Genomic DNA, 23,671 nt, shown 5'->3' on the forward strand with positions numbered 1-23,671 from the left:
TGTTTCTCTCTCATCCTCTCTGTAAAAAATCAATAAAATATATTTATCCCTCTCCCTTCCTCTCTGTAAAAAATCAATAAAATATATTTAAAAAGAAGAAAAGAAATAGTGTTTACATTATTGGGTCAGTGTCAGAAGTGTCACAGATTTGAGCAGTGTACTGGTGTTGTAAACGTGGGCTAAGATGGCCCTGTGTATTGGCTCTTACATTGTTTACTTCTTCATAGCATGTGAGGACTGTTAGCTCAAAACCCTCAGCACCAAACTCAAATTCTTACACGTCCATTTGCTTTATGTATATCCTAATAATATATTTTTATTTTATTTTTTTGTTAATCCTCACCTGAGGATATTTTTTCATCCGTTTTTAGAGAGAGTGTAAGGGAGGACAGAGAGAGAGAGACAGACAGACATTGATTGGTTGCCTCCTGCACACACCCTGACCAGGGTTTGGAATGGAACCTGCAACCCAAGTACATGCCCTTGACCGGAATTGAACCTGCCGCAGACCCGTTGTTGCATGGGTCGATGTTCTAACCACAGAGCACACTGGTCAGGGTTAAGTATATTTTCAGCCATTTAAAGCCTATCTTGTTTGCATATCCCAGTAAAAACTACTAGCCATAGCCGAAACCAGTTTGGCTCAGTGGATAGAGCGTCGGCCTGCGGACACAAGGGTCCCAGGTTCGATTCCGGTCAAGGGCATGTACCTTGGTTGTGGGCACATCCCCAGTAGGATGTTTCTCTCTCATCAATGTTTCTAACTCTCTATCCCTCTCTCTTCCTCTCTGTAAAAAATCAATAAAATATATTTTAAAAAAAAAAACAACAAAAAAAAACTACTAGCCATAGATAGGGTAAATCTTGTAGCTATGAAAGACTCCAAACCACTACTGCCTTTCAGAGCTCTCTGACCCAGAGACTCCCCCTTGCTGCTGAATGCCATTGCCTAGGTACATAAGCCCCCTTTCTGATTCCCCTTTTCTGGCAGTCCCGATGCCTTCTTCCCCTTCTTGGTGGGGTCTCTGTGCCATTTGTCTCTGGATGTTCTGCTGTGAAGGACTTCCCCTAATGCAACCTGTCCAAACACCTCCAGTAAAGATCTGTGCAGTACTGCTATCTCTCTTTCCTGACCAACCCTGAAATCCTTGAACTCACAACTGGGATTACATTTCCTTTCCATGTACCTTTTTGTTTTTCCTAGAGCTCTTGGCTCCCCCTCTTCCAATGTCTTGCACAGCACCACATACATCTCTTTAAATTATCCATCTTTGTGGTCTCCTTAAGTTCTTTCAAATTCTCAAGGGCTATATGAAATGATTCTTTTTCAGTGGGAACTGTTTGCTCTCTAAACTGCTTTACAGTTTTTATCTTGGGACTTCCATTTTCTGTTTCTTGGCTAGGATTCTGTATCCTCTTTCCATATTTTCCTTTCTTTGCTTTTGTTTTTTTCTGAGATACATATATATATATATATATATATATATATATATATATGTATATATACATGTATATACATGTATATATACATATATATATACATATATACATATATACATATATACATATATACATTTTTTTTTCAAGTAACTGCCTGATAAAAGGATATGGGAAGTAAATTATTTTAATCCTTGGATGCCTTAAAATGTTATATTCTTCTCTTAGGTTTTCTTGATAATTGAGCTGAGAATAGAATTTTAGGTTGAAAATTATTTCCCCTTAAAAAGTTAAAGATAATATTCCATTTATTTTTGCATCTAGGTGTCCTTGTTCGGGACTCTTTGAGAGACTTGAATGGAACACCTTTATAATTGTCCCTCTCTGGGTGAGGGAGCTGGGGCATTTATTTACTCAGTCCTTGAGTGTTAATTCTCTTACACTTCCAACTTGCCCTGTGGGCTGACAGGATATGATTCATAGCCAGAAAACGCTCTAGGTTGAGAGATAAAGCATCTTTTGTACCACCTCATAGAATGTGGTGAGAATGAATTGAATTAATACATGTAAAACATTTAGAAAAGTACCTGATACTTAGTAGGCATCCTACCTAATAAAATGGTAATATGTAAATTACCATCCCTCCGCTACGCCCATGATTGGGCCAGCGGGAGGCGCAGGGGGCAGGACTCGGGGTGGCCAGGGTAGCCGATTGGGCCAGCGTCTGTGCCATGGCTGTGCTGCAGAACAGAAGGGGCCTCTGGGGCAGCGAGCTCAGGTCCCGCCGCAGACCATCAAAAGCGGGGGAGCTGGGTGCCTGTCTGCTCCGGCACCAGCGGACAGGCACCCAGCTCCCCCGCGATCGAAAGCGAAAGCGTGTAGGGGACCCTACACGTGCATGATTCAATCATGCACTGGGCCTCTAGTTATATATAATTATTGGTTCCACTTAAAATAAGTTCTAGGTCCTCCCCCTCCTTCACTTATTACTATTACACTTACTGTTTTAGTACAGCTCTTGCAAACAAGCTGTGCTTTACAATTGTCTAAATTATAAAAGGCCTGTGGCCGTCACACCCTGATGAGGAACGACCAAACAGCCGGTCACCAGGAGGTGCATGGAACACCTCTTGTGGGTTAGGACTCGCAGCTTGCACGACAAGGTGGGGCTCGCGCAACAGAGGTGGGGCCCCGCGGCTCACATCGGGAGGGTCTGGGGTCCTGGCGGTGTGGCGGGTCTGGGTCTCTCGCGATTTTATGCACTGTGTCTCTAGTATTTTACATAAGTGATATTTAAAAATTAGTGAGAGTTGCATTGTTTTGACATTACAGTTCATAGAAGTACAGAGTTCAAATGTGGTAGGTAGTTGAGGATTTTAGTTCAAATGGGAGATAGAGTTGGAAAGTGGGTCCTAAAATGAGGTTTAAAAAATTATTTTTAAAAATGTATTTCCTCAAACCAAAATTGCTATAGAAAATAGAGTCGAAGACCCTAATCAATAATATGTTTTCCTTTATGCCTTTATAAAAGCTTTGTAGTCTTTATCCAGTTCCTAGAGAATTTCTTACACCATAGTTGGGGGCCTGTGAAATATTTATATGAATTTTTTCATTTTTTTCCTGAACAATTTTTTAATATTCACCTGAAGATATGTTTTATTGATTTTAAAGAGAGAGGAAGGAAGAGAGAGAGAAACATAGATCCGTTCCCTCCTCTACTGTCCCCAATGAGGGATCAGACCCACAACCTAGGGGCAGTGCTCAGCAAACTCATTAGTCAACAGAGCCCAATATCAACAGTACAACAATTGAAATTTCTTTTGAGAGCCAAATTTTTTAAACTTAAACTTCTAACGCCACTTCTTCAAAATAGACTCGCCCAGGCTGTGGTATTTTGTGGAAGAGCCACACTCAAGGGGCCAAAGAGCCGCATGTGGCTCGTGAGCCGCAGTTTGCCGACCACGGACCTAGGGTATGTGCACTGACTGGGAATTGAACCTGAAACCTTTTGGTGGACGGGACAATGCTCCAACCAATGAGCCACCTAGCCAGCGCTCTTCAACATTTTTAATGCCTGATAAATGTGCAGCATCAATTTTGCTAGAAGTGTTGCTTTTGAAAAAATTTTTTTTTATTATCTTAGCTATTTTTTTAGATTGGAGGCCTTTTTGATGGCCAGTGCAGGTTATGTTTATTTTACCCTTACCAGTTTTCAGTTCAGAAGTTAGATGATTAATGTGCTTGAAGTAACAACAACATTTTTTTTTTAATTTAGAAGACATTTTTTTAAAATCTGGCTATTATTCTCATATTGTTACAGGCCCAAGATAACTAGATTGGATTTTAAGAAGACTAAATTAACCTTGGTGGTGGTAGAAGATGATGATCAGGTGGGAATTGTATTGCATTACTTATGTAACAATGACTATTTATGTAGTAACTTAAATCTCTAAAAGGGGGAAATGTTCCTTGTTGTTTTATAGACCCAAAGAACTCAGTATAATTAATAATTTAGTTAAATAATTTCTTGCTTAAGGTCACACCATTCTAAAAATATGGTTGTTCTGCCTTTAAGATTAAAGACAATATAAAAAACTATTCTTGTTTCTTCATTGATACTATGTATATACAAATTACTATGTGTGAGAGGAAGGGAGAGGGAGAGAAAGAGAGAAACATCAATGATGAAAGAGAATCATTGATCGACTGCCTCCTGCATGCTCCACACTGGGGATCGAGCCTGCATTCTAGGCATGTACCCCGTCCGGAAATGGAACCATAACCTCCTGGTTCATAGGTCTACGCTCAAGCACTGAGCCACGCCAGCCGGGCTACCTAATAATATTTTAAAGTAAAATCTTCTAAACTAACAATTACCTCCTCCTCCCCCCCAGTTAAATCTAGTTCCTAATTGAAACACACAACAACATGTGTGCAACTCAAATGCATTATGCAGATTCAAAAGATCATGTCTATGAGTTTATTTTATATGGCAATCTGGGAAAGGAAACCTATAGGAATGGAGGATAGATCACTGATTATTTGGGACTAAGTGGAGTAAGAAGGCTTAACTACAAAGGAACAGCACAGGGAATTTGGAGGACTGAGAGAACTATTCTCTATCCTGATTTTGGTGGTAGTTGCTATCTATACTCGATGCCAGAGATTTTCAACCTTTTTCATTTCATGACACACAAAGTATTAAAATTCTGTGGCATACCAAAAAATATATTTTTTGCTTATCTGACAAAAAATAGGTATAATTTTGATTGATTTGCACTCGACAACTATTGTATTGGCTATTGTAATTTTTAAATTTGATAATCTAAGGGAAAAGTGCCCCTGACTAAATAGGTCTGGTATTGCATGTTTTAAAAATTCTTGTGGCACACCAGTTGAAAATTGCTGCTCTATGCATTTGTCAAAGCTTACAGGATTGTGAATAAATATAATTTTAATGTATACAAAGAAGTAAATTTGAAAAAACACATATACATATAGATAGGTATAGATGAAAACAAATTTGGCAAAATGTTAAAGAGATTTGCATACACTATGAAGTGTGAGAAGGGCTACTTAGAAGAACCTAAAATAAGATTCTGAAAATTAGATATAACAGTGCTAAGTTTTGAATGTTTTATTATTGAGGTACATACAAAGGATTGTCCTATCACACAGCCTGGAAGAAAATCATAGAGACAGTAATCGATCATTTAAAAAAGAAATCTCTTGATGACACAGAGGATGATCATTATATTATCAAAATATGAGCAGAAAATGATTCAGAAAAGGCAGATATTGCATTTAAAAATAATGGTTTGCCAGTATTTCCCTTTTTATGAAAGCTCATGTATGATTAAATGATAATTTAATCTAAAGGTAGTCCCTTCAAGAAGAAGAAAATATAATCCTATGTGATAAGAATATGGTCATAATTTAATTGGTGACACTTGTTATTGGGCTGTAAAATAATTCTGCATCTTACAATTGATGGCATTTTAGATTTGATCTAATACATAATACAGTATTGGTTTTTTAGATATCTTAAAGTATTTTATACATATATTCAAGTAAATATGTATATCAGTTCTTTTTAAAACAAGTTTGCATGCTTATATACTATTCTTATCCTTTTTCAACTGTATATTATAACTGGGGAATCTTTTTCATATCCTATATAATAACAGTCTAATATGCTAAGTGTCCAGTCATCCATTCAACCAATCAAAGTATAATAAGCTAATGATATGCTAAGGCCACTCAACCGCTTGCTATGACGTGCACTGACCACCAAGGGGCAGATGCTCCGACTGGTAAGTGAGCTTGCCGCTTGGATCCAGCCAATCGGGACTGAGCAAGATGGGCTGGACAAGCCCTGGAGCCCTCCCACAATCACTCTCCGGCTGGCCAAACTTCTCACATCCCTCTCTGATCTTGATCATGCACCGGTGGGGTCCCTTGGCCTGGCCTGAACCCTCTCACAATCCAGGGCCCCTCAGGGGATGTCGGAGAGCCGGTTTCGGCCCGATCCTGCAGGCCAGGCCGAGGGACCCCACTGGTGCATGAATTAGTGCACCTGGCCTCTAGTCAGTACAGAATGCTTCTTCATTCTTATTAAAAACACAAAACTGTAGTATTCTAGGATGTGCCCTAATTTATTTAATCAATTCTTAATTGACATTTATTCACTATATAGACATTAATTTCTACATTGGTAAGTATCTATAGCATAATTTTCTGGAGGTGGACTTGCTGGTTCAAATGGGTATGTGCATTTGTCATGAATATCGAGAGAGCCTATCATGTTGTACTATTTATCTGTGTACAAACCTTTTCCAGGAGTTATCACATTTTTATCTGAAAGGTGAAAAATGGAATTTCATGCTAGGTTTAATTTTTAATTGTTATGAGTGATATTGAACATTTTTTCATAAATTTGAATTATTTGTATTTCATTTTCTCCAAACTCTATTTATATCCTTTGCCCATTTTTCTTTTGGGTTGTTGGACTTTTTTCTCGCAGGTTTTGCACTTTGTCATATAAATTGTAAATATCTTACCTAATTGTTGTCTTTTAGCACTGCTTATTGGGATCTTTGTCATTTATTTTTAAAAATTTAAATAGATGAATTTGTCAGTCATTTATGGTGTATGGGATTTGTGTCATAGAAAGGTTTACCTACTTTGAGTTTATTCATTTTTCCATGTTTTTTCCTATGTGTGGTTTTTGTTGATAAATTTCATTGACATATAGCATACATTCAGGTAAGTGCTAATATAAATGTACTGCTTGTTGAATTTTCAAATGTATCTGTATGACCAGTACCCAGATGAGGAAATAGACTAGTACCAAAATAATAGAATCTTCTTTGTGCTCCCTAATAGGTACAGCCTCCCAAGGATAACGACTCTCCTGACTCTTAACACCATAGATTAGTTTTTGCTTATCTTTTGAATTTATGAAACCTGACTGAATGTTCTTTTTGTACCTGGTTTCCTTATTTCAACATTGTATTTGTGAGTGTAAGCCCTGTTGCAGTGAGTAGTTGTAGTTAGCTTATTGTTATATTATGTACTAGAGGCCCGGTGCACGAAATTTGTGCACTTGTGGGGGTGTCCCTCAGCCCAGCCTGCGCCCTCTCGCAGTCCGGGAGCCCTCAGGGAGCAGGCCTAAGCCAGCAGTTGGACATCCTTAGCGCTGCTGCAGAAGCAGGAGAGGCTCCCGCCAGCGCCGTTGCACTCACCAGCTGTGAGCTCGACTTCTGGCTGAGTGGCGCTCTCCCTGTGGGAGCACATTGACCACCAGGGGGCAGCTCATGCGTTGAGCGTATGCCGCCTGGTGGTCAGTGTGTGTCATAGCAACCGGTCGTTCTGCCATTCAGTTGATTTGCATATTAGCCTTTTATTATATAGGATAATTATATTGCTATATAGTGTATAGTATTCCATTTTATGAGTAGACACACTTATTTACCCATGATAGACATTTGAATTATTTTTAATTTTTGGCTATTTAGAAGAGGGCTGCTCTGAACACTAGGCTATGCATGTGTTTGTTTTTGGTGGATGCTGCCAAACTGTTTTCCAAAGTGTTTATATAAGTTTACACTTCCACCCGCAGTGTTATAAGAGCTTTTTTTTATTTACTAACGTTTTTTTCCCTCATTTTAGCCATTCTGATAGTAGAATCACTTTTAATTTGCATTCTCCTGATGACTATTCCTATAGTACAGTACTTATACTGTATATACACATTTCAAATAATTATAAAGGCAGTGTTTATTAAAATACCTTTCATTTTCAAACTTGAGCTATCAGCTGTTACAGTGTATAGCTTGTATTTATTGGGTATTTGGATATTCTTTTTTATGGAGTGCCTTTTCAAGTGTTTTGTTCATTTTCCTATTGGGTTATCAAAGTTCTTTGTCACATATGTGTTGCAGATATCTTCTGTTTCTTGGCTTGCCTTTTGTCTCCCCTAATAGTATCTTTTGGGTTAATAGAGGATTTCAATTTTTTTAAAAAAAATATATTTTATTGATTTTTTACAGAGAGGAAGAGAGAGGGATAGAGAGTTAGAAACATCGATCAGCTGCCTCCTGCACACCCCCCACTGGGGATGTGCCCGCAACCAAGGTACATGCCCTTGACCGGAATCGAACCTGGGACCCTTGAGTCCGCAGGCCGACGCTCTATCCACTGAGCCAAACCGGTTTCGGCCGAGGATTTCAATTTTAATGTAATACAATTTTTCCTTTGTGGTCAGTACTTTTTGTGTCTTAAAATTTAAGAATTTTTGCCTATACCAAGGTCATGAAGAACCTACATATAGAGTTTATAAAATATTTTTAAATGACAAAATAGTTCAAGTTACAGAATTAAATATACTGAAAAGTACAAAGAAATTATAAAATTGATGTCCATTTCACTCATTTAGATTTAACATTTTTGGCATTGTTTCTTCAGAATTATCTTTTAGAAATAGATAATAATGGTATGTTTGATACAGTTAAGATCTAACACCGCAGCTTGCTCCTTTCTTCCCCGTAGCTGGTCACCATTCTTGGAGGATATCATTCTCTTCTTTCTCAAAATATGAACACATGGTAGAATTGTTTTAAAATTTTACGTAAATCATATATATATACACATACACACACACACTAGAGGCCCGGTGCATGAAATTCATGCACTTGGCGGGGGGAGGGAGGGAGTTGTCCCTCAGCCCAGCCTGCACCCTCTCCAATCTGGGACCCCTTGGGGGATGTCCAACTACAGGATCAGGCCTAAACCGGCAGTTGGACATCCCTCTCACAATCCTGGACTGCTGGCTCCCAACCGCTCACCTGCCTGGCTGCCTGATTGCCCCTAACCGCTTCTGCCTGCCAGCCTGATCGCCCCCTAACCACTCCCCTGCTGGCCATCTTGTGGTGGCCATCTTGTGACCACATGGGGGCAGCCATCTTTGACCACATGGGGGCGGCCATCTTGTGCAAGGGGGTGGCAGTCAATTTGCATATTACCTATTTATTATATAGGATACATATACACACACACACACTAGGGGCCCCGGTGCACGAAATTCATGCACTGGACCGGGGGGTCCCTCAGCCCAGCCTGCCCCCTCTCACAGACTGGGAGCCCTCAGGGGATGTCCTACTGACAGCTTATGGGAGGCAACCAGGCTGATCGGGGAAGGCGCCAGCCCCATCACCCCGCTGCTGCAGCCACTGCCAACCACCGCAGTGGCCAAGGTGTTTTCATCAACACAGACTCCATTCCCTTCACCATGAAAAAATGACAACTTTCTTTAGGCATTTTCAAGATGTGTCTTTCATAGGATATGACCTTTCTTTTTTTTTTTTTTTTATCCTCACCTGAGGATATGTTTCCCTTGATTTTTAGAGAGTGTGGAAGAGAGAGGGAGAGACAGAGAGAAACATCAATGTGAGAGGGACACTTTGAGTTTTTGCCTCCTGCATGAGACCTGACCTGGGCCCCGGCCAGGGAGGAGCCTGTAACCTAGGTACATGCCCTTGATCAGAATCGAACTCGGACCCTGTGGTCTGCAGGCTGAGGCTCTATCCACTGAGCCAAACATTTCTTAGCCCCTCCAGCAGCGGACCTTCGCTTTTTCCTCCAGGAGTGTTGTGGAAAAACCCTAGATCACCGTCTTGGATTCTTATAACCGAAGTTACCAAGAACACTGCAAGTGGTGGCATACAGGGAGCTTAGCCAATGAGCGGTCAGAAAAGGTGTTTACGCTCGAACTAGTTTGGCTCAGTGGATAGAGCGTCGGCCTGCAGACTGAAGGGTCCCAGGTTTGATTCCTGTTAAGGGCATGTGCCTTGGTTGGGGGCACATCCCCAGTGGGGATTGTGCAGGAGGCAGCTGATGTTTCTCTTTCATCGATGTTTCCGACTGTCTGTCTTTCTCCCCTCTTTTCTGTAAAAAAATCAATAAAATATATTTTTAAAAAAGAAAAGAAAAGGTGTTTCCTCTGCAGCTCATGTACAGAGGACCCTCTTTGTTGTGTCCACTGGGCTAGGGGTGTGTCCCCATGGCCCGTGTGGGCACGCCCCAGAGGCCGGCAACCAGCCCCGCATTGTGGGCGCTGGGCTAGGGGGCGTGGACCCGGGCTGCCTCTTGGCACCTGTGTCCGTAGGCCCGGAGTGGCCAGAGGCGTTCTGGGACCCCAGCTGCTCAGGGCCTATGCGCAGGCCTATAGGCTAGGAGCGGCCTGGGTACCGAGAATGTTCCCGGGACCCAGGCCGCTCAGAACCTGTGTATGCAAATTAACCCTCCATCTTTGTCAGGTTAATTTGCATACTCCTGATTGACTGGTGAGCGTAGCGGAGGTACGGTCAATTTACATGTTTCTTTTTTATTATATAGGATATTTTTAAAAACGTTTTGGCATGTTGGTTATTTTACCTAAACAGTTGTAACCATGTAGATCTAGTTCATTCATTTTAATCTATATGTAGTATTCTGTAATATGAATAAACAGTAGTACCTTCATTAATTTATCTTTGTATAGTGTTTTTCTTATTTTTTTAAATCCTCACCCAAGGATATTTTTCCATTGATTTTTAGAAAGAGTGGGAGAAAGAGGGAAAGAAAGAGAGGAATATTGATGTTAGAGAAACCCTGAATGAGCTTCGATGAGGGCCCAGGCTGGGAAGAAGCCAGCAACCAACCTATGTGCCCTTGACTGGAATCGAACCTGAGACCCTTTGGTCCAGAGGCCGATGTTTTATCCACTAAGCCAATTTGGCTAGGGCTGTATAGTTTTTAAATATACCAGTATTTACTTGATTATTTCTTTTGTTTTGAACATTTAGTTTTGTTTTTTTTTTTACACATGTGCCAGTGTTTACTCTTATAAATGAGATTGAAGAAAATCTTTGGGTGCAAATTTTTTGTTTAAAAAATCTGGAGAAACATAGTGTAGATATTACAAACATGGGCCTGGAGTCTGAATGGAGAGGTTCAAATTCTGGTTTTCTCTCTTAACTAGCTTTGTGACCTTGGGCTCAATTTCTTGAGTCTCAGTTTCCTTATCTATGAAATGGGCCAAATGATAGTATCTGCTCATTGAGGTAATTCATGTGAAATTCTTAGGAAAGTGCCTATGAATGTTAACTATTATAATTAGACTAGAGGCCCGGTGCACTGAACTTGTGCACTCAGGGATGGGGGTCCCTCAGCCAGGCCTGTGCCCTCTTGCAGTTGGACATCCTTAGCACTGCTGTGGACTGCTGCTGTACTCGCCAGCCATGAGCCCGGCTTCTGGCTAAGTGGGGCTCCCCCTGTGGGAGTGCACTAACCACCAGCAGGCAGCTCCTGCGTTGAGCGTCTGCCCCCTGGTGGTCAGTGCGCATTATAGCAACTGGTCGTTCTGCTGTCAGGCCAAAACCGGCTCTCCGACATCCCCCGAGGGGTCCCGGATTGCGAGAGTTTGCAGGCCAGGCTGAAGGGCCCCACCGTTGCATGATCGGGGCCAGGGAGGGATGTGGGAGGTTGGCCAGCCAGGGAGGGACTGTGGAAGGGCTCCAGGGCATGTCCAACCCATCTTGCTCAGTCCCAATCGGCTGGACCCCAGCAGCAAGCTAACCTACCTCTCAGAGAATCTGCCCCCTGGTGGTAGTGCACGTCATAGCGAGCAGTTGAGCGGCCTTAGCATATCATTAGCTTATTACACTTTGATTGGTTGAACGGACGACCAGACACTTAGCATATTAGGCTTTTATTATATAGGAATAGAGGCCCAGTGCACGAATTCATGCACCTTGAAAGGAACTGTGTGCCACGAGGCTGCAGTGGGCACAGGGGCGTGTTTCGGACCATCCTCCGCTCCCCTGCCTGGCCCCTCCTGCAGCAGCCCCTGGTCCCCTATCTGCCAGTAGCCCCACTCCCGCTGCCGCCAGCCCCGCTCATACCCACTGACGGCTTAGGGCGATTGGGGCCGGCGCCAGCAGTGGGTGCGAGTGGGCCCGGCGCTGTCAGAGGGTGTGAGTGGTGGCTGCTGCCATGATCACACCTCAGGAGCAGAGGGAGACGGAGAATCCCTGAGGGGCAATTGGGGCTGGCAGCCACTGCTCGCACCTGCTGATGGCGCTGAGCAATAGGGGCTGGTACCGGGCACTGGCAGTGTGTGTGAGTGTCGGCTCTGGCGCCGGCAGCAGGTGCAAGAGGTGGCTGCGGGCCCCGATCGCCCCTCAGGAGCAGGGGGGAGGTGGATAAGCCCTGAGGGGTGAACGGGGCTGGCAGGTGCTGTTAGCACCCGCTGACGGTGCGGAGCGATTGGGACGGGCGCCAGGCGCCAGCAGCGAGTGCGAGCAGCGGCTCCGGCTCTGGTGCTGCCAGCGGATGCAAGCACCCGGCAGGACCATGGCATGCGGGAGCAAAGAATTTTTAGTAACCACCAGAGGCTTGCCCCGATGACAGCAACCGGCGCCCCGCCGTGGTCTGGTGCCCCCGCTCACCTGCTCCACCATACAGCCGCGGCTGATGCCCACCTTTTTCCGCGCTCTGCCTCCTGCTGCCGACACCCACCATTTTCCACGCACTCCCCCTCATAGTCAGCGCACGTATTAGCGACCAGTTGTTCGGTTGTTCTGCTGTTTGGTCTATTTGCATATTAGGGTTTTATATATATAGATTCTTGTGAGAATGGTTACAGTGACAAAGAATGTGGATATTTTTAAGTCTGTTGGTAAATATTGCCAGATCTTATCTTTAAATTATAATATATTCCAAAATATGACAGATAAACCCTCATTTTATGTATCTCTGAGAAATGATGTCATATAAGTAGAGAGGACCTTTTTAGGAATAATTTTATATTGGCTGAGAAGATGATTTCAGCTCTTCCTTTTTATATAGATAGCTATAAAGAGTATCTTGAGTTTCAGGGAGCAAACAAGATGTTTTATTGATTCTTGGTATTGTTGGGGTTGCAATTGTAGCTGAGTAACAGGATAGGAATGTCTGACCTAATAATTACCTCTCTGCATTCTTTTGTTTTTCAGGGCAAAGAGCAGGAACACACGTTTGTTTTTAGACTGGACCATCCAAAAGCGTGCAAGCATTTATGGAAATGTGCTGTGGAGCACCATGCCTTCTTCCGTCTCCGAGGCCCTGTGCAGAAGGGTTCTCAGCGATCAGGATTTATCCGACTAGGATCACGATTTAGATATAGGTTGATGTTAAAAGCTTTCTGCTATATCTTTCTTTCTTTCATAGAGGCCAAAACAGGCCAACCCCTCATTTTATAGATGTGGTGACTAGGGCACAGAGAAATAAAGTGGCTTGCCAGTGTTTTCAATTGGCCAAAATAAAAGATAGGAAATTATGTTGTTAAATTTCCAGAATAGATAGGAAACATTATAATGGTGTAATGGATTTTATATCCCTGTTGACCTTTACTTTATATCTTAATTAGCCTCCAGTTTAAATCCATATAATAAGAGCTTTAAGGTGTCTTCATCCAAAAGCTGAATACCATATAGAGAAAAGGTGTCCTGTGCTGAGTGGGAAATTAATTTGGATAACATTTCTTGTCCTTTATAAACCTGAAATTCCATTATTATTCTAGACTCCTTGTTGGTTGGTTATAAGTAGGAATATTTTGGTTTACCTGCGAGTATATTATTAATTGTGAGTTTTTAACATGCCATGAGAATCAGTCAGATGGCTTTAAAGAAGAATTGTAAATAATGTGGCAAGATAATTTTGTGGGATTCATTCTATTCTATCTATATTAAAAGTGGGGAGGCATTTTCTTATCAATTTCAATGGAAATCACGGACAATGGGACAATAGTTTTAAATATTTCTGGAAAATTATTCTGAAAACTATATTGCAATTAGAAAAAATCTTGAGTTAATTGCACAGTTTGCATTGAAGAGAAGGGAGTTCCATAAAAGCACTGACATCTAACTTTTTAGTATGTTAGGTGATGTGCATGCTTAAGAAAAAATTATAGTTAATTTGTGTGTTGCATATTTTACACAAACCTAAGAGTGAAAGAATGATGTCACGAAGGAGACATCAAGACTATTATTAGCAGCACTTCCCTCAGGATGAAATTCAGGGTGGTTAAAGAAGAATCCCAATGTAGACTTTCTCCCATTTATGTGTCTGGTTACTGTAGGTCTTAAATTTTCTTATTCCTGTTAATATCGTACTTATTTTAGTGGGAAAACTGAGTATCAGACCACAAAAACCAATAAAGCAAGAAGATCAACATCCTTTGAAAGAAGACCCAGCAAACGATATTCTCGACGAACTCTACAGATGAAAGGTGAATGCAGGCCTGTTTCAAAGGACTGTTCGTTCTTGGCAGTTTATTGTGTTGTTGGTACTGGTACTGTTTACTTGAGAGGATGTTGTCTGACTCTTAAGTTTGTTAGAGTCAACTAAAGTACTCTTCATTTATTGAATTTGATTCAGGCATAATCAATTTAATAAAATAAAATACAAAGGGAAAAAGCCTACATGGTTGCTGAGATTAAAATTGATCTTAATCCCAATTTAAACACTGTATCAAGTTTGTGTTCATTTTTTGTTCGTATTAACTATTTTAGTTATTCTGCAGAAAAACATTTTCCTTCCCTTTTTGTCTTTCAGATCTCACTCATGATAATGTTTAAAATCCCTTTAGGAACTTTTAAAAACATTGATAAGTGATGAATAAATTTTAAGTAAAGATTATGTCATATGGTATTACAATATTATTAAGGATTCTGTGAAATAACAGTTATTAAATAATAAATTTAATCATCACTATATATTCACCATAGATATTTGCAAATTCATAAATGTTACTTCCAGTAAATTACTTTAATTATATAATAACAAGCATGGTTTACTTTGACAAAGAAACTAAAACTTATGTTTGGTTTCAAGTCTAAGTTTGTATTAAGATACAGATTGAGCCCTGGCTGGTGTGGCTTAGTTGGTTGAGCATCATCCCATGCACTGAGAGGTTCTGGTTCAATTCCCAGTCAGGGCACATGCCCAGGTTGTGGGCTCGATCCCCAGTAGGCCGTATGCAGGAGGCAGCTGATTGATGTTTCTCTCTCACTGATGTTTCTCTCTCCATTTCCCTTCCCCTCTCTCTCAAACCAATAAAAACATATTTAAAAAATAAAATATAGACTGAATTTTAAGTATGTTCAATATTGGGTCATCACCAATTGTCCAGAAACAACTGCCCTGATCTAATGTTTGGCAGTGTCAATTTTTTAAAAATATGATTTATATTTATAATTTTGGTATGGCTATACATGAAATAATATATAGCTATTAATGAAGCCATTTCAATTTGTGATGGTTTAAAACTCGTAAGTTACCTGTTATTTTTGAACTGACAATGCTCCATTGTCACTCAGCGCACTCTAGAAGGCTTGCTGATGGTTTTGTTTTCAAAGAAGAGATATACGCTTATTTATTTAAAAAATGGAAGTAATTGCCATATTGGCTTTAATGATGTGAAATGAAGGTTTTTAAATCTATGGTTGGGAACCATGGCTTACAAAACATTTAGTCCAGACTTGCTTTTTATGAACAGTGATGCAGTTTACCATGTAAGAGGAAACTAATGGGACTTTTTTTTTTTATTTATTCTGTCAGCAGGTACAGCAAAACCTGAAGAACTCAGGTGGGTAATGTCTTGCATCTTAGGAATTGACATAGAATTTTTAAAATTTATGTAGTTGCTATCATTAATTGAACAAGTATTTTGAAGATCTATCAAAGATTTTAAGTTGTCACTAAGCGTTTGGGAACAGACACATAATGCCAGACACAAAAAATAAAATAACGCAGTTTAAAGCAATAAAAAGTCAGGTGGGTGTGGATGTGCTATTTATAATGAGAATGACATACATTAATTATTGGAGGTGACTGAGGATTTAAAGATGAATAAATTACGGTCCTTGCACACAATGCATTCAAAGAAAGGTTGATTGCAGATAAGCAATTAATTTTATTTGTGGGATAAATTCCACTTTGTCATGGTGTATAATCCTTCTTTATATTACATGTTGCTGTATTTGGTTCACTAATATTTTGTTGTGGAGTTGTTGTCTATATTCATCTAAGATATAGGTCTGTAGTTTTCTTGTAATGTCTTCACCTGTTTTTGGTATCAGGTATCTGGCTTCACCAAATTGAGTTGGGAAATGTTTCCTTCTCTCCTATCTTTTGGAAAGAGTTTGTAAAGAATTGGTGTTCTTTAAAATGTATGGTAGTATTCACTATTAAAGCCATCTTGCCTGGATTTTTTCTTTGTGTGAAGTTTTAAAATTTCGAATTCCATCTCTTGTTATTGGTCTATTCAGATTTCATTTTGAGCCAGTTTTGAAGTTTATGTTTTTCTAGAATTTTTCCATTTCATTTAAGTTATGTAATTTGTGGCATACAGTTGTTCATATTATTCACTTTTCCTTTTTATTATTATACTAGAGGCCTGGTGCATGAAATTCATGCATGGGTAGGTTCCCTAGGCCTGGCTGGTGATCAGGACCAATCTGTGGGGTGACTGGCAGGGCGATCGGGGGGCGGGGGGGGGGGGCCCGCTGGCACCTGCTTGGCTGATCTGGGGCCTGCAGGCTGGGGGCAGCTTCTGCATTTAGTGTCTGCCCCCTGGTGGTCAGTGTTCATCATAGCAACCGGTTTTTCTGCAGTTCGGTTGACTTGCATATTATGCTTTTATTATATAGGAAGGTTGCTAGTGATGCCCCGTTATTCATTTTTTTAAATCCTTACCCGAGGATATGTTTTTCTTGATTTTTAGAGAGAGCAAAGCATCGATCGGTTGCCTCCATACATGCTCCAACTGGGGATCAAACCCAAAACCTAGGTATATGCTCTGACTGACAATCAAACCCCCAACCTCTTGGTATGCGGGCCAATGCTCTAACCACTGAGTCACAGCTACCAGGACAAGTTTGTCAGTTTTGTTAGCCTTTTCAAAGAACAGCTTTTGGTTTCATCAATTTTTCTCTATTTTATAATTTTTAAAAATATATATATATATTTATTGATTTCAGAGAGGAAGGGAGACGGGGGGAGAGAGAGAAACATCAATGATGAGAGAGAATCATCAGCCGGCTGCCTCCTGCACGTCCCCCACTGGGGATTGAACCCGCAACCCAGGCATGTGCCCTTGGCTGGAATCGAACCCGGGACCCTTCAGTCTGCAGGCCGACGCCAAACCGGCTAGGGCTGTTTTATAATTTTTTACTCTGATTATTTCATTTCCTCTGCTTGCTTTAGGGTTAATTTGCTCCCCTTTTTCTAGTTTCTTAAAGGTAGAAGATTAGATTTTTGATATGAGATCTTTATTATGTTTTTTGTTTTTTGGTTAATCCTCATCTGAAGGTATTTTTCTATTGATTTTTAGAGAGAATGGAAGGGAGGGAGGGAGGGGCAGAGAGAGTAAGAGACAGAAAGAGAGAGAGAGGGGGGGGATACCTATGTGAGAGAGACACATCGATTGGTTGCTTCCTGCAAGAGCCCCAACCGGGGCCAGGATTGAACTGCAACCCAGATATAGTCCTTGGTCAGGAATGAAACCTGTGACCCTCTGGTGTATGGGCCAATGCTCCAACCACTGATTCACACCGGACAGGGCAAGATCTTTATTATTTTTTTAATATAACATTTATAGCTATAAATTTCCCTACAAAGCACTACTTGAATCACATTCCATAAGTTTTGGTATATAATATTTTCATTTTTATTTGTTCCAAATTATTTTCTAATTTCTGTTGTGATTTTTTTCTTTGTTCCATTGGCTACTTGAGAGTTGTTGCTTGATTTCCACATACTTGTGAGTATCTTAAATTTTACTGTCTTTTTGTTGTTGTTGTTAATCCTCACCCGAGGATAATTTTTCCATTGATTTTTAGAGAGAATGGAAGGCAAGGAAGGGGGAGGGAGAGAGAATCATTGATGTGAGAGAGACACATTGATTGGTTGTCTCCCACACACACCTAGACCAGGGCCAGGGACTAACCTGCAACACAGGTATGTGCTCTTGATCGGGAATCCAACCTGCAACCCTTTGGTGCCCAGGCTGACACTCTAACCGTTGAGCAATGCTAGCCAGGGCACTTTTTTTTTTTTTTTTGTAATTTTATACCATTATGGTTAAAGAACATAATATATATGATTTTGATGCCTTTAAATTTATTGAGACTTGTTTTATGGCCTAGCATATTTTTCTTAGAAGATGGTCTATGTGAGCTTGAGAAGAATATAGATTTTGCTGTTGTTGAGTATAGTGTTCTGTGATGTCTGTTACAGGTCTAGTGGTTTTATATTGTTGTTCAAGACTTCTACTTCATCGTTGACCTTTTGCCTAGTTCTATTTAGTATTAAGACTAGGGTTTTGAAGTCTTCAATTATTGTCTATTCCTCCCTTCAATTCTTTCAGTTTTTGCTTCATGTATTTTGAGGCTTTTGTTAGGAGCATATCTATATATATATAAAGAGCCAGGATCCATAACGTCCAAAATGACTGAACGGATGACTGGACACCGGAAGTCAGTCCTGCAGTCAGTGCCGGGTCGCCGCGGTGACCGAGCACTGACTGCCGAAGGGGCTGCGGATCAGGCCTGGAGAGAGAAGCAAGGTCTGATCCACAGCCTCCGTGGCAGCTGTTGATCAGCCCTTGCCTCTTTTTCTCTCTGGGCCTCGCCAGCAGCCACAGAGGCTGCTGATCAGCCCCGCCTCTCTGATCAGGCCCGGAGATAGGCCCGGAGATGCTGACTGGCATAGAAACCGACCAATCAGAACCAAATCTGGGTGAAGTGCAAGGAGCCAATGGCTGCCTAGGAGGCGGAGCCTTTGGCGCTGACTGGCATTGAAATTGACCAGTCAGAACCAAATCTGGGTGAAGTGCGAGGAGCCAATGGCTGCCTAGGAGGCAGAGCTTTTGACGCTGACTGACATAGAAATCGACCAATCAGAACCTAATCTGGGTGAACTGCAAAGGCAGAACCTAAGGTGGGGGCTGAGGAGGGGTTTTAAGGGCACCAGCTGTTTGGTGTAAGTTGTAAGAAAGCGGTTCAATTTTTTAATGACCAGTTTGGCAGTATAGTGCATATGGCTAGCTATCAGTCCAGATATAGGGATTATGTATTTTTGTCTGTCAAGACCATCTCCTCCTGCTGAAAAAGGCTCCCCCCCCCCATTTAAGCAATCCTATCCTATATAATCTATCTATACTACTAAAAGGGTAATATGCTAATTAGACCTGATCGACCAGCCATCTTCCGGACGTCCAACTTCCTTCCAGACAAAGCCATTGTGGTGGGGGCTGAGGCAGAGGCAGTTAGGAGTGATCTGGCTGGCAGGGGAGGGCAGTTAGGGGAGATCAGGTAGGCAGTGGCAGTTAGGGGCAGTCAGGCAGGCAGGCAGGTGAATGGTTAGGAGCCAGCGGTCCCAGATTGTGAGAGGGATGTCCCCAATTGGAGAGGGTGCAAGCTGGGCTGAGGGAACCCCCCCTCCGGTGTATGAATTTTGTGCACTGGGCCACTAGTATGTTTATAATTGTTGGATTCTTTTGTTATGATAAAATGTCCCTCTTCTTCTCCAGTAACATTTTTATTTTAAAGTCTATTTTGTCTGATATAAGTATTTCCAATCCAGTTCTCTTCTGGTTGCTTTTCTATGGTATATTGTTTTCATCAAATTTGGGGGTTTTCAGCCACTATTTCTTCAAATTATCTTCTTGCTCTTTTCTCCTGAGACTCCCATTATACATGTTGCTACAGTTGATGGTGTCCTGTAGTCTTTCTTCATTTTTTCTTTTTTCTTTTTCTTTCTGTAGCTCAGACTAGATAATCTCACTTGACCTATAATCAAGTTACTTATTCTTCTGTCTGCTCAAATCTGCCGTTGTGTTTTCCTAGTGAATTTTCTTTTTAGTTATTGTTCATTTCAACTCCAGAATTTCTGTTTTTTGTTTTTATAATTTCACTCTTTAATTATATTCTCTTATTTGTGTAGACATTGTCCTCATACTTTCCTTTATTTCTTTAGATTTGATTTCTTTATTTTCTGAACATATTTAAAATAACTGATTTAAAGTCTGCATTGCTGAGAAAGAGTTCATTTTTTTGGCTGCACCAGCCTGGAATAGAGCTTCCACAACACTGAACTTGGAAAATGGGAAAGGGGAGCAAATTGTGGCTTAACTGCCAGGCTTGGCTCTTGAGAATTAGAAGATTTTCTTGAATAAATGTTTCTCCACTTGATATATGCCTTTCAATGATTTTAAAAAAATAACTGTCACTAGCTACATCTTTGTTTTACTGGGGAGAGGATCCTCAACCCATCATTCTAGAAGTCCTACTTCTGATGAAGCAATAAATTTTAATAGTGTATATTACATTATGTAGTTTCAAATAATGCTTCTCAACCTTGGTGTGCATCAGTTTTCTGGAATGCCTGTTAAAGTATCAATTCAGGACATTAAAATATATATTTTTAAAAATTTGTGTACACTGAGTATGGTCAGCCTCACCTTGAGATGTCTTTAGTTTTTTTTTTCACCTAGAAAGCTATGCTGTGATTATTGATTCATCACAAAAGCACTCTGCTTTTTGAAAGGTATCCCTGAAATTTCTTTAGCTGTTGGTTATTTTGTTTTCCTTGGAGTTACATATAACCAGTGCTGTCAAGATAATGGTGGAGAAATGTTAGAGGTGTTCTGTATTTTTTTAACTTTTTAAATTGGTTTTGTTTGTTTAATAGATCATGTCTTGCTTTCCTGAAAGGGAAGCTAGGACAGAATATTAGATCTTAAAGAACATAACCTGGTGAAGTCAGCAGAAATATAAACAAAACATTCAAGCAATGACATGTAGTTGAAAAATTAAGTCTTTTATTATGTAAGAGTTTGTCATCCTTTACAAATTTTTTGAAATACACATTTCTGACTAGAAAATGAGTGACTGTATAGTTTCCTAAAATTAATTTAACTTTAATAATGAATTTTTTTTCTTGAGTAATGAACACATTAGAAATAGGATATTTAAGTGATGATACTTTATTACTTTTTTATTAGAATAAACTTTTAGAAATGAAAGTGGTGGTTGTGGGGGCGGACACTCAGCTCTCCTGACTGAAGGTTATTTAGCATTACTCAGTGGAGCTTGAGAGCCTGAGCTTCGACTGGCATGAATGCCCTTTTAGTCTTGCCCTTGTAGTTCTGTTTGCATGAACAATTTTGCTTCAGTGAACCATGGAAAACAGTACTGTTTGAAAAAGCAAAACTATTTGACCTAAAAAGCTTCTTGACCTTGTACTGTGCCAGTTTGAATAACAAATTTTTAAATTGGTTGATGTCAGTCATTTTACTTGTACTATTTTATCTTCTATTTTCTTGTGAGTCTTGACTAATAATATGAAGTATCTTAAGAGGTGACATTTTAAAAGATCACATTTTTTGTACAGGCTTAGCATAGAATTTTGCAGACAGAAAAGAGGAAAAGAAGAAGGTGGAGGAGAAGATGAATAGAGGTGGTATAAAAGCAACAGGTATCAGTTATTGCAGGTGATCCTTTAAAAGGGGAAGCTTAAATTATGTCAGTAGTGAGAAGTGCTCCTACTTTCATATTAGTGGAGGTGAAAGAATATGTATAATTATGAGAAAATAGTACTTTCAACATTTCAAATTGTTTGAAAACAAAGAGCTCTGATCCAGTTAACATTAGTCATTTAAGTACTTTTTCCTCATGTTATTATTCATCTTTTATCCATCACTTCCTGGGGTTATTCCCAGTTTAAGGAAAAGCTCCAGAGAGTAATTTAGGGGACCATAGAGTAGCGAGTCTAATTTCTGTACCAATCAGGTGGGATCACATTTCATTAATATTTGGGATTATTGGTTACTTAAAACAGCATATAATGTACTCTGAGAAGAGCAACATTATTAGTAGTAAAAATAACTCATGCCTGACATGTATATTTTTACATTTGCCTTGGCAACAGATCTACATTAAACAATATTTTTTGGGTTTTTTTCCAATTCATTTTATTTATCAGTGTTCTTTGTGCTTTGCTATTATTAATTAATTTAATATTCCTAATAGTTTCATGCAAATGAGGAACCTGAAATTCTGAGAGTAATAGCTAGTGCTGTGGCTTAGATTTGAATCCAGGCAATGGTAGTGCAAATTCTGGTGACTCAACTTATAATAGAGATGTAATTAATTTAAAAATAGCATGAAATGGCCCTGGCTGAGTGGCTTCGTTGGTTGGAGCGTCATCCTGTACACCTGTACATCCTGGTCAGGGCGTATACCTAGGTTGTGGGTTTGATCCTGGTTGGAGTGCATATAGGAACAGCCGACCAATGTTTCTCACATTGATGTTTCTCTCTGTCTCTCCCCCTTCCTCTCTCTAAAATTAATAAAAACATATCCTCAGGTGAGGAATAAAAAAACAAATAAACATAAAATGACTTCCTTCATCACTCAGCCTTTTAGCAAGACTTTTTCATTTGTGAGTTCTTTTTATTTTTTAATCCTCACCAGAGGATATTTTTTTACCATTGATTTCTAGAGAGTGAGTGGAAGGGATGGGGGAGGGGGAGAGAGAGAAAGAGAAAACTCAACGTGAGATAGACACATCGATTGGTTGCCTTCCACATGCGCCCCTACCAGGGCTGGGGAACCTGCAACCAAGGTACGTGCCTTTGACCAGGAATCAAACCTGTGACCCTTCAGTCTTCGGGCCGATACTGGATTCACTGAGCCCAACTGGCCAGGGCATGTGAGTCCTTTTTTAAGTCCTTTCATCATCAATCAGATAGTTTTTGTTTTGCTCTTACTCCTCTAAGAAAGGCTCCTGGATGCTGCATTCAGAGTTTGTTTGTGATTGATAAGCTTTGCCTATTTCCTTTTCTTAGAAAGACATCTTGGCTGGATATAATATTCTTGAGTATTGTTATTGGGAAGCCTGTGCCAACCTGATACTAACAATAATTTGCTTTTAGATCTTCTTTGGGGTAACTGAAATATTCTTTACTTGTCCTCGAAGGTCAATAATTTAACAATAAAGGGCAGAATGTATTTAATTCTGTATCTCATTTTTCTGGAACACAGTGCTCATTAACCCTTTGCACTCGCTTGCTTTTTTCATCGAGCTGCTACCGATGCTAACCGTGTCGAGTCACACTTGACACCCGAGTGCAAAAGGTTAAATCTTATTTTTTAAATGATTTTGTTATTTTTGCATGTATATGAGTTTAAGAAGCATTCTTTTTTTTAATTACTTTTTTAGAATCCTCACTTGAAGATATTTTTTCCATTGATTTTCAGAGAGAGTGGAAAGGAGGGGAGGGGAGAGGAGGAAGAAAAGAGCGGGGGGAAGAGAAAAACATCAATGTAAGAGAGACACATTGATTGGTTGCCTCCCGCACATGTCTCAACCAGGGCCAGGGATCAAACCTGCAACCCAGGTACATGCCCTTGAATGGAATCAAATCAGAGACCCTTCAGTGCACAGACCAACACTAATCACTGAGCTGTGCAGGCCAGGGCACTCATTAAATCTCTCATTACTTTATCATTTTCAAGGAATTTTTTAATAACTTTGAACAAAATTTTTGTTGCCTTAGTTGAATTATTTACTTCAGAATCCTAATTATGCTTATGCTAGAGGGTCTGAAAGTATCCTCTTCTCCCCTTCATTGTATTGTGGTATTATTTGC

General features: G+C 40.3%; 1 protein-coding gene across 7 annotated transcripts in view; it reads left to right on the forward strand.

The window, feature by feature from the left end:
* EPB41L5 (erythrocyte membrane protein band 4.1 like 5) overlaps positions 1 to 23,671 on the forward strand; it is a 190,375-nt gene that overhangs the window by 67,898 nt on the left and 98,806 nt on the right. For 5 of the 7 annotated variants that reach the window (XM_079782471.1, XM_079782470.1, XM_079782467.1 and 2 more), the window contains exons 11-14: positions 3,758 to 3,827; positions 12,972 to 13,141; positions 14,139 to 14,245; positions 15,577 to 15,604. In XM_079782471.1, the coding sequence (XP_079638597.1) occupies positions 3,758 to 3,827; positions 12,972 to 13,141; positions 14,139 to 14,245; positions 15,577 to 15,604 (375 nt within the window). The remainder of the gene's footprint in view (positions 1 to 3,757; positions 3,828 to 12,971; positions 13,142 to 14,138; positions 14,246 to 15,576; positions 15,605 to 23,671) is intronic. The other 2 variants (XM_079782472.1, XM_079782469.1) reach the window with 1 other exon arrangement.

Source organism: Cnephaeus nilssonii, assembly GCF_951640355.1.
Source record: "Cnephaeus nilssonii genome assembly, chromosome: 10".
Classification (NCBI taxonomy): Eukaryota; Metazoa; Chordata; class Mammalia; order Chiroptera; family Vespertilionidae; genus Cnephaeus; species Cnephaeus nilssonii.